We start from the raw sequence: 14498 nt of genomic DNA, 5'->3' as shown, positions 1-14498 counted from the left end.
CCATTTGCATGTGTGGGCAGCCATTTCTTCAGCGTATTCCCCATGTTCTAATTGGCTCATATACAGATTCTTGGCTCCGTGCTTGCGAATCATCGTTGACTTTTAACCCACCTTGCCTGAAGAACAGCTTTTTGTGTATCTATTAGTATTTCAGGCACTGATCTTCATTTTATAAATTATCAAAGGACTTTAATTGATAGCTTTGATTGTTTCCTTTTTATTTGGTTTAGTGATATTTTAAATTTTGTTTCACTGCATTTGAAAAGGGAAGGCTCTTAAAGAGAAAGAAGTAACTGGAGAGAGAAGACACTCATTCAGAGACAAAATAGAGGCTTCCCTGACTTAAGCTGGTTACATAAAGAGAATTGTGACTTGTGAAGAGGACCTTATAATTGTAAGTATCACAGATTTACTTGTTTAAATTAATGCTTGCAAAAAATATCCTCACTCATTAACATTAGCACATTTCTGTCTTATAAACCACAACTTAGAAAATGACTGAATATTTCTTAACACTCACTGAAACTGAAAGTTTATAATTTTCAGCTGTGCCTGAGGGTCTGCCTGGCTATAAGTATGGGCCAGACAATTCTCTTTAAATACTATAAGCATTCAGAATACACTGGATAATAAGTGTAGGTGAAAAATCCCAATCGAATGTATAACTCTCCATTTTAAATGCCTGCCACTGAAAACCTTTAGTGAAAGAGTGAATCTTCCATGCCCAACAGAAAGCTGCCTTTCAGCTGGAAGAAGGGTGTGTCCTGAAGATTTTACCTGGAGCAATGATGATCTTGTCAAGCATTTCAGTGAGACCAGCCCAAGTTTTTAGGGTGGGGATCTAGACTGGTTATACCTACCTTCAGTTCTTCTCCCAGAGAAGGCAGAAACACCTTAAAGCCTGCATGTAAGAACATCTACTGAGAAATTATTTTAATCAGACACCTGCTGAGTGGGGCAAAGAAAAAGAACAGAGAAGAACAAGCAAAATTCCCTTGGTCTTGGATGTAAGAGAGCCCAGCAGCGATGGACTGGACCGTCTTCAGAACAGCTGCAGTGCTGTTCATTTTTCTGGTAGGTAGATTCTGTTCAAAACTCTTCATAATCACTCTCATTGTAAACATGTGAAAACCTTTTAGAAGCTGTTAGTTACTGTTATTTCTAACTTAAAGCCATTAAAAGTTTATGTTAATAACAAGGTGATTTTATGTACTAGATTTTAAAATAGTGTTTCTCTCTTTAATTGAAGACTCAAGCTCATATTAATGCATCAGTGTTAACTCATCATATCACATCTCTGACAGCCAAGTCATTGCTAAGTCATGCTGGGAAAATAATAAATTCAGGAAACTAATATCACAACGTATAGCATTTTGTTGTTCAAAAATCTTTCGTAAGTGGGCTTTTAAATGAGTATCACAGGTATGGCCTGATTTTTAACCTATATGTTTTTCCATCTTTTGGTTATCTTTGCACTATAATCTCTTGGATTCATAAAAATAAAATCCATATAAATTAAAAATTAGCCATTTGTCACTAGCCTGCCTACTCAAACAATTTCATTGGTTCCAATGTGTGGTTGGGGTCTCTTACTAATATTGAAATCCCACTCTGCTAAACTATGTTTTGTTGAAAACATTTTTTATTTTTAAAAAATGGTGATATGGAAGATTTATAAATGACATAGTAGGTGAAGGAGTGGCTGTAATTAAAGAGTAAATATAATTATTATGATACTGTTCTTACTACTGGAAAGTCAGTAATGACTGATGTAAAGTTGTACATTTGACACAGACACACATAAGAAAATATTTTATGGTTGCCCCCCATTGAAGTTATCAGTTTTCTCTTTTTAAGGCAAATACTAAGTGTAACACAATTGTGTTAAATCAATGTTTAAATCTTAGTCTCTTTCACTGTAAGGTTAATATACTCTAAAGGGGCAAGTGCCAGGTAAATCACCCTTCAATTTGGCAGGATGTAGTGTTATGGTTTATATTTGTTTCTACTTGCTTAATTTTTGAACTGGATTGTTGAGTTTCTATAATAACAAGTTAGATCTTTGATTTAAGGTGGCCTGATTAGTTTGAATTCAGTTTATTAATGAAGAGGTCATAATCAGTGAATTTAGTAATAAATAAATAAACTGGCAGCTTTACTCCCATGTTTGCCTTTCAAACACTAGCCCTGTTCCAAGGACTTTTTAATGGATCTTTAGGATCAGTTGATATTATAACTTGGACTGTGGCAGGAATTAATGAGTACGGTGTCATTTGAACATAGGAACACTTGTGTATTATGAAATACTTTTTTATTTTTTTAATTTCATATAAATTGGATTCATTAAGACGTATTATAGTGTCAGTTCATTTAAATTTGTTCAGATGCTTATGTGCATTGATTGAACTTCTAAGACACCTTATTTCTTTATTATTATGATTACTTCTAATTAATTACATTCTATAAAAATCCCCTTAAGGAATCACTTTCGAATTAGTCATTCTTCAGTAAAATGTATCATTTTATCTACATATGTGACCTCATTGAATTTTCTCTTTGTGGAGAGATAAATGGTCCTTTGTACTTTATTTCCAGATACTGGATAAATTTTTGTTTATTTGCAGATTCTTTGTTTATTGCTATATTTTATTTCAGAATCAACCACAAATTTTCTTACAAAGTTCTAAAAATTATTTCTCAAAGAACTTATTGAATAGTGAATTAAAATGTTTCATTTTCATCTTAACGTGACTTTTTTGTGAAACATTTCACTTTCTAAGGTTTGGAAAATCATTATTTTTACTACTCATTTTATCAAATGGATGGATAAATATCCTTTGGAATGTTTACTTTTACCAAAAAAGGCTAAGTAAAGCCTTTATATTCTTCTTGCATAAAATCAACATGTCAATTTATATAGAGAGCATATTTGACAATTTGAAGAACTTTAAGACATTTGAACTGGTAGAATCTTTGATGCAAATCTGCTTGAGAACTGGGTATCCATCTATTTACAATCATGTCATGTAGTCTGCTCACTATACCTGAAGGTTTTAGACCTTGTTCAAATTAGTGGGTTAGACCCGGGAGAATCAAGCTGAAGAACCTGTTCTTACAGCAACCAAGATTGCCACATGACCATCCAATTATTTAGACCAGTCTCCTGAACAGACAGTAGCTTACACCTGTTATAATATTGCAAGTCAAATAGATGTTATCGATTCTGCATTTATTTTTTTGATTCCATGAAGGTAGTTTGCATCAGGGAGTGGAAAAGTAAAATGGAACCAATAGAAATTCTAAAATTTACTTACAACTTTGCAATGTCGAATGAGTCAACTCAAATCATTATCTAGCTTAAGGTTTCCTTTCCTAGGAAGGGCTACTTTTGCAACTTATGCATAAAGATAAATAAATCTATCTTTATTACCAAGAATGATGTGATTTCTTCAGTTTATCATATCAGTCAAAATTTCTCCCCTATCCATGGTTAATATATCCATCCCCCACCTGATCCCCCCCCCAAAAAAACATAAAAACCCCTCTAACCACCTGATAAACTAGCTGTACAATTTTAACTTCACTGAAATTAGTTAGGACATAAGCCATATTTCACAGAGTATTCCTCAGCCCTAAGGCTAAAATACATGGAAATAACATATACTTCATTATATAGACCATCAATTTATTTGAAACAGATATCTTATTGTGTTCACTGATGGCTAAAATAAGAGAAAACCTAACAAACTAATACAGACCAAACAGAAAAAAAAAGAGAGAATTTCTTTTGTTATATACATATTATAGTGAGATGTATAATAGACCTTAGTTGTTCAGTATAATAAACAGTAAAATTTATAAATTGTACTTAAGCAAAATCATTTCCACTTTTGTGGTGTTCTTAAAAGTTTTATTATTTTGCTGCAGATTTAGGATAAGTATCTTCTTTCACCTTACTAAAAATCAAAAACACAAATTTATCATCATTTAACTGGTTTAAGTTGCCACAGAGTAAAAACATTTTGCCATGCCTGAGTTAAGTAATAGAGAAAACTAAAGCACTGGGAAATCCTGTCTTGACTAAACCTGAAGACTTGACCCCCAGCAGGCTACTTATGGACAACATTTACCTATTTGAACACAAATCAAGAAAGAGAACAATTTTGACTATACCCAGAGTGCTTAATTTTTGATAACTCTTTCTCTATTACACATTCTTTAAGGACATTGTTACTGAGTCTCCCCATGTCCTAACAAGCATTGCCTAACATGTAAGCAGAAAGCATGCTCAGCCTTGCAGTTCTATATTCTCATTGGTGAGGGAACACCCTTACAAAATGCTGGGTCATGCCACCCCTACTAGTTATGCCTGACATGCAAATTCTTTTATTGGTCTTAGGCAGTTCAAAGCAGTTAAATGCCATCCACTGTTGATCCAGGCTCTCAATTGGTCTATGAGGATAGTGCATAGCATTTGACACTTGTCTAATGAAAAACCACATCCCCACAAATTAGTAACTGTCTATTGCTCATAAAACCACTTGACTGTAAGTTATTTGAGGGCAGGTTCTATGTCTGATTCACTTTTGTATCTTTCACAATGCCTTGCACCAGTGCAAGATTGCCCAATAGATGGCTTATCACACAAAGCAGAGGCATCAGAAGGGAATTTTTGAAGAGTTTATATTTCTTTTCCCACACTCCCAAAAAGATCATCTGTATATTAAAGATGGAAATAATCACCTTGAATTTCCCTACACTTGTGTTTATGGTATAGTATCACATTTATTTCTTTATTTCACAATAAGGCTAAACTTAATGTCTTTAAGATTAAGCCCAAAATTCTTAATTCAGCCTAGGATCCATATAGCATACATTTGACATGTATTTGTCAAATAAACAAATAAGCCAATGAACAAATCAGAGAAAATAACCTCTCAAAGTGTTGTCAATTCCAGATTGATAGCTTTCCCCCAAGTAATACAAAGGAAAGACAAAAGAAGGGGTTTTAAAAGAAAGATGCAAATTGTTATATTTGAACTTTGTCTCCAGATGATCTTTGTGATATATGTAACAAATACATTAGAACTTGATGCTTAATAAAAACTATCAAGTGATTGCAGAATCCACCTCCCAATTATTTAATCAATCATTTTTTCTTATAAAAATTACAACATTTTTAGTAAATGCAAAGAAATATAAACCTCAAAATCAAAGAAAAAACTTAAAAATGAGTATAAATAGCTAATAATTGAAATTAGCTTGCAATTTATGTCTCATGACTTTTTAAATATGTAGATTGGCTCTTAGAATAAAGAGAGGATTTGTTGAGTTTGTACTTCAAGTGAATTTTTCACTGCTTGCTTAGAAATTTTCAATTAGAAAAAGCTATAGTCTCACATACAGATGAGAAAACTGAAGCACAGAATGACTAAGTAGTTTACCCTACTGCCCACAGTCAGTGGGCCAGAGGGCTGAGATGTATTCTGTGTGACATCCCTACATTCATTTCTACATGACTTTCCATCACAGAGAATATGTATTCCCAACTTATTCTCTTCAACTTCCTTCTCATAATCCATTGATTTAACCTCCACTTTTCCTCCCTTCCTTACCCTCTGACTTCAAAGTCCTTTCTTTCCACCCATTGCCTCCTGTTGTCTATATCAGAACACCTCCATCAAGTACTTGTCTTTTGGACCTCTCCTCTTTCAAATCAAAATCTCCTACTTCCTTCTTTCTCCACCTTCAAAAATCCACATCTTCTTCTAGAATACCTCCTTGGATACCGCATCTAATTCTATTATCAAAACTTTCTATTTCATAACCAAATTTCTTGGAAAAGGCACATTCTCATTCCCCTCTATCCAATCCTCAATCCCTTAATCCCTAATCTTATTCCCCTAATTTTCAGTTAGAAAGAAAGTGTTCTAGTCAACTGAAAGCATTCTCCTGAGGAGAATCCTGAAATACCTTAGGATTTCCTCATGATTCGCTCTGACCAAATTTTTTTTTTAATGTCATCTGATACTTGGTCACATCCCACCTGTCTTCTAATTCTCCCTTTTTTAACATCGTAACATTGCATTACATTTTCTTCCTATTTCTTTAGTCATTCTGGCTATCTCTTTCTTGGTTTCTTGTTTTTTGTCATTATTCCCAGTATTATAAATGTAGGAATTCCCCTAGTTTCACTCTCAGCCACAGGTTGTTTCTTTGCCGTAGTCTATATTTCAGAGGTTTCAAGTTCTGCTATGATTTCAACCATCCTACTTGAGCAGACATCCCTTAGATCTATGTATCAGGCCCAAACTACTGCTCATGGTGCTGACACATGTTTCAAATTGCTGAGCATCTTCACCAGGACATTCCTCTGGCATCTCAAATTAAATGTGTTCAAACCTGCTAAATTCTGTTACTGTTAGCTCCCAATCTCATAATTTAAAAATAATGCATGTGAGATTCTTCCCTCCCTTGATTCCCGCATCTCATTTCTTCTTAAGCCCTGTCAATGTTAACAACACAGGATCTTGCCCTTTAGCTCCCCACTCCTTTTCCAGTACCACTGCTCCAGTTCAGCTCCTCCTCAGCTCTGTCCTGATTTAATGCCCAAGACCCAACTCTTCATGGCCTGTAATTGCTGCCTTTTCCCCATTTCCACCAGTTGTTGTCAGAGTAATTTTTTAAGCCCACAATTTCATCATGCCTTTCCCATGCACAAAAGAATGTGGTATTAGCACTGGAAGGGTAACTATATAATTTAGTCTACAGCTGTCATTTTCCCAAAGAGAAAACAAAAGTTCAGAGAATGTAGGAAGTATATTTAAAGTTTTCTGACTCTAACAAGTGCCCTTTTGATCTCATTATTTTACCTTTGGAAGTCCAAGGCTTTGTTTCAAAGCTTATTTTAGACTCTGAACAAAAGATAATAAGGTTATATCAACACAACATATTCTTAAGCAGACTTGGCACTTTTTTTAATTACTGATTCAACTGAGAGTCTGACACTATGGTGAAACCTTCTTGGTCTTCTGCCTAAGTTACCTCTCATGGGAAAAAGAATGACGGAGCTTCATAAAGTTGGGAGGTTTCTTAGTCACCTGAATTCCTTTTCCAAAACAAACAGCAGGCCCTGACACTTTAGTGTGGTGAGGGAAGTTAGAAGTCGTTAACAGGTGTGTACATGGTTCTGTAGCTTCCAAACAGACAACAAGGTAATCCCACAACTGTCCCACACCCACAAATGAGGGAGAAAAATTGTTCATGAGTTCACAGGTGGCAAGAAGTGTACATTTTCATTAACAGTGTTTCACCTCTGTGCCCAAGAGGGACTCCACAATAACATTTCATTTACTTGTCCAATCGTTTGAGGCATTACTTTTCTTTTTTGTCTCCTAGTATTACTATAATTGTTGTTCTTATTCTTATGTAGAAGCATTCCTGATCATAAGGATGATATGTGATTAGGTCAAAATCAAAATTTTTCTGAATCTTCACACTTATAATGTCAATTCTTTGTAGTATATTTTACTAGTAGTTTTCTTGGAATAGACTATCTCATACTTTATTGTAAAACCCACACCTCAAGAGCAAATTTAGGTTCAGTTGTGTTGTACTGTATTAGTCATAAATTAGTATCCAAACCTCAATTTCTTCATTTGTAAAAATGGAGATAATTAATGTATTGACCACATATACTTGTGAAGTATGAATACATAGATTCCTCAAAACACATTGCCTAGCACCTGGTTATCCTTGTTATCATTGAGTGAATTGTAACAGTTACAATTATAAGGATTAACATTAAATATATGGCAGGGGTATATAATTCCTATGATGCAAACATCATCTGTCTACACTATTCATATTAACTATACACATATTTTCATGAATTATCAATTATGGCAATTTTATTAAATATATGTACTTGCAGATGAAAATGTTATTTTATTCAATGGTAAGTTTGAAAATAACTACAAAAAGTATTTTGAAATTACTCTTGAGATTATTTTAATATGAAGGATTATTTTTTGTTTTATCAGTAACACAGATGAACTCTAATTGTGATAACAGTTTTCATAGTTTGCAGTTCTGAAGAAACTCAATTAGAAGTTGAAAGTTTCTTATTTAGGAAGAATTAAAAACATTTACATCAGCTGTTTTGTTTAGTACAACAATAAATCATCAAATATAAGCCAATGCTCACATAAAGGAGATGATTTTCTTTATTTTAGGACTTTTGATTCTCATATTTCAAAGGGAATTAAAAAATCATCTTAAGAGATTTAAGAAATTTAGAAAATTTTCCATGTAGAAATGTGAGGAGCAAATTTTCTGAAGCTTTCAGATATTTTTTGCTTTATTTCCTTTCTTCATGCCAAAACATTTTTTTTTTTTTCTATTTCTGTGGCTTGTCAGGTATGAAAACCACAGTCAGGTACTTTGGAATCATAACTCAATAGTTGAATATCACTGACTAGCATCAGGTACACACTTTACTAAGAGGACCTGAGCTCACAACACTTATTTTCTCCTGGTTCTAGTACCAAAATCCTAGTTCATAAGATTGTAAGTATCTACATAGGCAAAAAATGAAAAAACAAATAAAAGTAATAAAGAACAAAATTAAAAGTAAAACCCTAAAGTAAAGGTATCCTTAGTATCATATTAAACCTGAAAAATAAACAGAACCACCTGCTGATAATCTTTTAAAATAATTCTAATGACTCATAAGATTATTGTTTGATTTTTTAAGCAACTGGATAATATGAATTATAAAGCATTCAATTAAAAATTAACCATTATGATTGTCTTTGGTTTTATAGGTGGTGATGGAAGTTAACAGTGAATTTCGAGTCCAGGTAATATATAGCAAATAATTTTTTTTTCAAATTAAAAATTAAAAAAAAGATCCTCCCTGGTGGCGCAGGCGGTTGAGCACAGTGCTGTGAAGCTGTCTGCAGCTTCTGCAGTGTGGATTCGATCCCAGCCAGCCCAGGAGATACCCATGGTGCGGTGGACCTCTCCTGTCTCACCGCTGCTCCCGTTAGCAGTGTATTTCAGGCAGTCTGCTTGTTCCGTTCCCCGCTCTGTCACTGGTGAATCTTCTCACCCTCCCACACATCTGGTCTGTACCCCAATTCTTGTATGAATGAATAAATCTAAAAAAAAAATAATTTGGGTGTAAAAACATATTTTCCAAAGAAAACTCATTTTTATAAGTTGATAAAAATAAGCTATAGATTATCAAAATTACCAATTTTTCCAATTAAACATCCTCTCTGACATTACAATTATCCCCTTTTCCAAAATCTTTAGTGGAATGTGAACTATGAATGAAAGTAATAGATATTATTACTTTATCCTGCCCACTCAAGGTAAGAGATTACAATGCTAAAAATGGTACCATCAAGTGGCATACAATCAGAAGGCAAAAACGGGAATGGATCAAATTTGCTGCAGCTTGTCGTGAAGGTGAAGACAACTCGAAAAGGAACCCAATTGCCAAAGTAAGTAGCAACCCCCGAGCATAAAATAAAAAATCAGAATAGATGTATTTTATTAGCATATCTCACTGAGAAGTTATGATTCAGATTATGAAAATTGAAGGCATTCACAGGACAAATGAAGTGCTCAGGTAAAGAGTTAAACATTGCCTTACCTCACCCTCACCGGAGAAAGCAATACATCAGACCAGGTGTTATCCCAAACTTCAGATGAAGAAAACATAAAATAATGAATTTAATATTCAGGTCATTCAAAGGACAGTGTTAATTCTGGCTACCTCATTTTTCAAATTGAATTCCTACTTTTGGCTCTTTTATAATCATTCAAAATTCAAAATCATTCAAAATTGAATTCAAAATTCAATCATTCAAAACACATACCCCCTCAAAAATATATCCACATAGTCAGCGGTTCACACATATACAAATGTAAATATATACAACTATATATTAATATATATACAGGCACACATTCAAATATACACAAATTCACATGATTTGCTTATAGTCATATAACATTTTATTGCAAAGAAAGTGTCCTGGTTTCTATAATCATTTATTTGGAGTGGTTTCCTCACTTTTCTGCTAATATGTGCTTCCCATTTTCATTATTAAGAACTTCTATAGGGCACTCTCTGGTGGCGCAAGGGGTTAAGTCTCAACACTATGAAGCTATCTATAGCCACTGCAGCATGCTTTTAATCCCCAGCCAGGGAGATACCCACATGGCACAACAGACCTCTCCTTTCTCTCCCGCTTCTCCCCTTAGCAGTGTATTTCAGTAGATTTGCCTGTTCTGTTCCCTACTCTGTCTCTGGTGAATCCTCTCACCCCCCACACCTCTAGCCTACACCCCAGTTTTTGTATGCATAAATTAAAAAAAAATCTTTTAAAAAAAGAACGTCTAGAGAGTTAGATAACTCTTGTTACGTGCATAAATTCACTTTTAAAAATTTCTTTGAAAACTTCTCATTTTGAAAAAAATTTTAACTGAGAGATCAAAATTATGTAATGACAACATTGGTAAACCCCTAAGAAGGTAAGATGTTCCCTACTTTAGCCCCAGTGCTAACACAGAGGCTAAAAAAGAATATGATCAATTGTACATGTTGAATGAATGAATGCATGAATGGTGACAGCATAGACTTCAACTGAGGTGATTACCAACTTTCTAGGGTAATTACCTTTTTTTATTATGTGGTAGAAATAGAAATTGAATTTCTTTAATTATATTGTCATTTACCATTGAAAATACTAGAGCTATAATTATTCCATTTATCTAAGAAACTAATTCTCTACTTCCAGCATTTTCCAAAAGATAACAGTGAGGAACCTGTTCAAGAAAGAAAGAAATTTTCAAGAAAGAAAACTGTAGCATAATAAACCCAACACTCGGGCCTCCCCGGTGGCGCAGCGGTTGAGCACTGGGTTGCGAAGCTGCCCGCAGCCTCTGCAGCGCCTGTTCGATCCCCGGCTGCTCCCCGGCCACCGGAGGAGGGTCCCACATGGCGCGCAGACCTCTCCTGCCGCCCGCTGCTCCCCTCAGCAGTGTACTTCGGTCCTTCTACCTGCTCTGCTCGCTGCTCTGGCTCTGGTGAATTCTCTCACCCACCCGAGCTTCTGACTGTACCCAGTGCTTGTATAAATAAATAAATAAATCTTCAAATAAAATAAATAAATAAATAAACCCAACACTCTTTACTTGCCCCTGTAACAATTTCACTTGTGCTTTTTCTGCAGATTCATTCAGACTGTGCTGCAAATCAGCAAGTTACATACCGGATCTCTGGAGTAGGAATTGATCAGCCACCTTATGGAATCTTCATCGTTAACCAAAAAACTGGTGAAATTAATATCACATCCATAGTTGATCGAGAGGTCACCCCTTATTTCATTGTAAGTGGGCTCCATGTAAAATTCTCTATGCTCTGTCAAATTATATTTGGATTATCTTAAACTCAGATCACATTTGAGTTTTTAAATTAATTATTTTTCAATTGAAATAACATTGGCTTACAGATTCAAGAGTCTCAATATTAGCTATTTTTCATTGTCTCTTACTTCATGAGCAGCACAAAGAAAAGATTAAGAAAGGAGTGCTTCACTTAAGTTACTTTGCAAATTTGCTACCTCTGGTCTGTCCCCACTGAGGAGCTAGAGTATTTGGAAGGGCAAATACCTAACTTTCAATTGAATCCATCAGATGCCAGGCGTTGTTTCTAGATCTACTAAGAGAGCCTTTTTTGAGTGAATATACTTTATTATAAATTCACATTTCCCAAACTTATGTGAGTGCAGAATGAGCCTTGGAAATACTTTAATTTAACCTTAACTGAAATTCACTCCATTCTTTACAGGAGCCGTGACAAAGCTTAAGTATGTTCTTTCTTTAAACCTGCAATCTTACTTCCACTTTAAGCAGCTGGTCTTATGGCCAATTTCATTAAGTTTTAGTCCCTCCATCACAAACTCAATTAATTCTCTCTCCACATGCTCAGAAATGTTCTGCATTAAATCCATTGTAGGGGCAGGACAGGAAGGTCACAGGGCAGGTTTTCTGATCCAGCAGAAGAGGAAAAGGGAGAGAGAGTTCTGGAGCCCTCAGTGGCTTTTGCAGACTTTTATTGGGATTTACCAGGCACACAGCAAGCCCCCAGCAAGTCTTCACTCATTCTAAGCTCTGCAGCCTTCTCTCATGTTCTCTCTGCTTCTCTGCTTTTCTGTTCTCCTGCTTCTCTGCTTCTTCTCTCGTCTTCTCCTGGCGTCCCCATGAAGCTGCCCTTAAAAGCCCAGTATTAGCCCAGGTGAATCGCATCTACACATGCCCACATCTTACTCCAGGTGCCCGCCATCAGGCATGCATTCAGGACCACAGGGTTCCGTCATCTATCCTGATGGCGGGAGGGCAGAAAAGCCTGATACCTTTTACCTTACCCTACACATACATCTGAAGAGGTGGGATCCTATATTTCTGAATCATATACAGAGCTGTAAAACAATGTTACCGTAATAACAAAAGACTATAAAGGAAAAGTTTCCTTGATTTTGCAACTTCTTCTGTCAAAACCTGATCAAGTTTCCAAAATGCCTTGAAATAGTAATCTGTCCTTGCTAGTTTCACTCATACTACTAGTTTATATTCCTAAGACTGGTTTAATTCCCTAGCCTTATATTCCAAATATATATTCCTGCTTTATCACTCATAAATTCTAAATCCGCATCACAGCCTATTAACTTTCCTTGAGAACAATGATTTTTATATGAAATCTACCTAATAGATAAGAGTATATGCTACACTTACAAACACTTCAAGTGTAATTAATAAAAATATACAAATTCCACATAAGCACGATGTAGCTTACAAATGGTACATTTTTCGAAGCTCTATGTTATTCTCCTTTACCACATCCTCAACTGCTCCCTGCCCCAATAATTCCTATTCCTAATTTAAAACAATGGGTTTTCATCACTCTCCTCACATTAATTCCTTTGCTTGGACTATCCTGACAATTCTCTGCCTGTTGAAATTCTCTTTCAAGGTATATCTCAATTATTGCATCCTCTGTAGTCATAGTGCTTTTGTTCTCCTGTACATAATGTATCATGTTTCCTTTTCTCGGATGGCATTTTGAGTTTGTGTTTGCTTCCCTTTTTTTGATTAGAACTACTGATTGTGCCTACATTTTAGTAGGAAATAATATCCTACTTTTCTTTTAGTTACCCACAGTGCCTAAGTGAATGCCCCAAGTAATACATAATTAATATGTGTTGCACCATATCATTATTCCTCTTTTCTTTCCTAGATCTATTGCCGGGCTCTAAATTCACAAGGCCAAGACTTAGAGAGGCCTCTGGAGCTCAGAGTCAGGGTTTTGGATATAAATGACAACCCTCCAATATTTTCTATGTCTACTTTCATAGGACAAATAGAAGAAAATTCTAATGCAAGTAAGTAATCACTTTGTTATGTAAATAAGAATATACTATATATTGACTTCAAGATCATTCTTAACAGCCAGGCAACTAGAGGCTAAACTATGCCATTCCTACATCATGAATTTAAGAGCATATAGGAAAACATGCAGAAGAGAAAGGAATGAAGGAGACACCGTGGTGGCTCTAACTGTGGAAGCAGCTCCCATCAATCATACACAAGGACCACTTTCAAAGTAGGCAGGAGAGTTTTTCTCATGCTACGCACACCAGCTTTGTAGTAGATTCCAGAAGGAGACTCCACAGTGGTGGCAGGGTCACTAGGAGATCTTAACCTCCCAGTCTGACTACTTTCAAGGGAAAACTCATCCACTTCTGTTTATATCATCTTTTTGTTTTTCAATTTAACTACTTTAAAGTCACTCATAGAAATCACCTCTGTGCAATCTATTTTGTGACCATATCTTCAAGGGCTTTGATTGATAAGAAATAAATGTAAGACAAGTGTTATTCCCCCTTTTTATATATGACTTAATCAATACATATTTTGTTTGCTTTTTACTCAGGTCATTGATTTCATGTATTTGAATGCATTACAAACCTTATCTTGGCCCACCATATAAACAAAACTTACTGTTGCACTACAGGGGGGGAGAGGCGGGGAGAGGAAAGACTAGGGTCAAAATAAGGGGGGGTGCAATTGTATGGAGAATATAGCCAAAATGAAAATGCGTACATTGTGCAAAAATGAAAAATTATGTAAGAATTATATAAAATAAAATATTTTAAAAATAAATAAATAAATAAATAACACTTACTGTTGCAAATGCTGCTAGTTAAAGCATACAAGAAAACCTATAAGCTGGAAAGAGCATTTAACTGCAAGGGCTTAAAAAATCAAAAAACATCTTTGCCTCTTTATCAATTACCATAGATATCAATATTTTAACAGCCAAATAGCCACTTGGGAGGGATAGTATTTTAGCTGCTGAACACACCACTGAAAAATTTCCTAAATATGTTAAAAATACCAGAGATGGTGTCTCATTTGAATTGAAA

General features: G+C 35.1%; 1 protein-coding gene across 1 annotated transcript in view; it reads left to right on the top strand.

Annotated features, from left to right (window-relative positions):
* Positions 1-1026: 1026 nt before the first annotated feature.
* DSG1 (desmoglein 1) overlaps positions 1027-14498 on the top strand; it is a 30656-nt gene continuing 17184 nt past the window's right edge. The window contains exons 1-5 of the mRNA XM_037509716.1: positions 1027-1074; positions 8826-8861; positions 9378-9509; positions 11247-11402; positions 13310-13454. Coding sequence (XP_037365613.1) covers positions 1027-1074; positions 8826-8861; positions 9378-9509; positions 11247-11402; positions 13310-13454 — 517 coding nt within the window. The remainder of the gene's footprint in view (positions 1075-8825; positions 8862-9377; positions 9510-11246; positions 11403-13309; positions 13455-14498) is intronic.

Source organism: Talpa occidentalis, unplaced genomic scaffold, assembly GCF_014898055.3.
Source record: "Talpa occidentalis isolate TD23 unplaced genomic scaffold, MPIMG_talOcc4v2.1 talOcc4.13, whole genome shotgun sequence".
Taxonomy (NCBI): Eukaryota; Metazoa; Chordata; class Mammalia; order Eulipotyphla; family Talpidae; genus Talpa; species Talpa occidentalis.
Note: the sequence above shows the minus strand (reverse complement) of the source record. Positions and strands in the feature narration are given on the sequence as shown.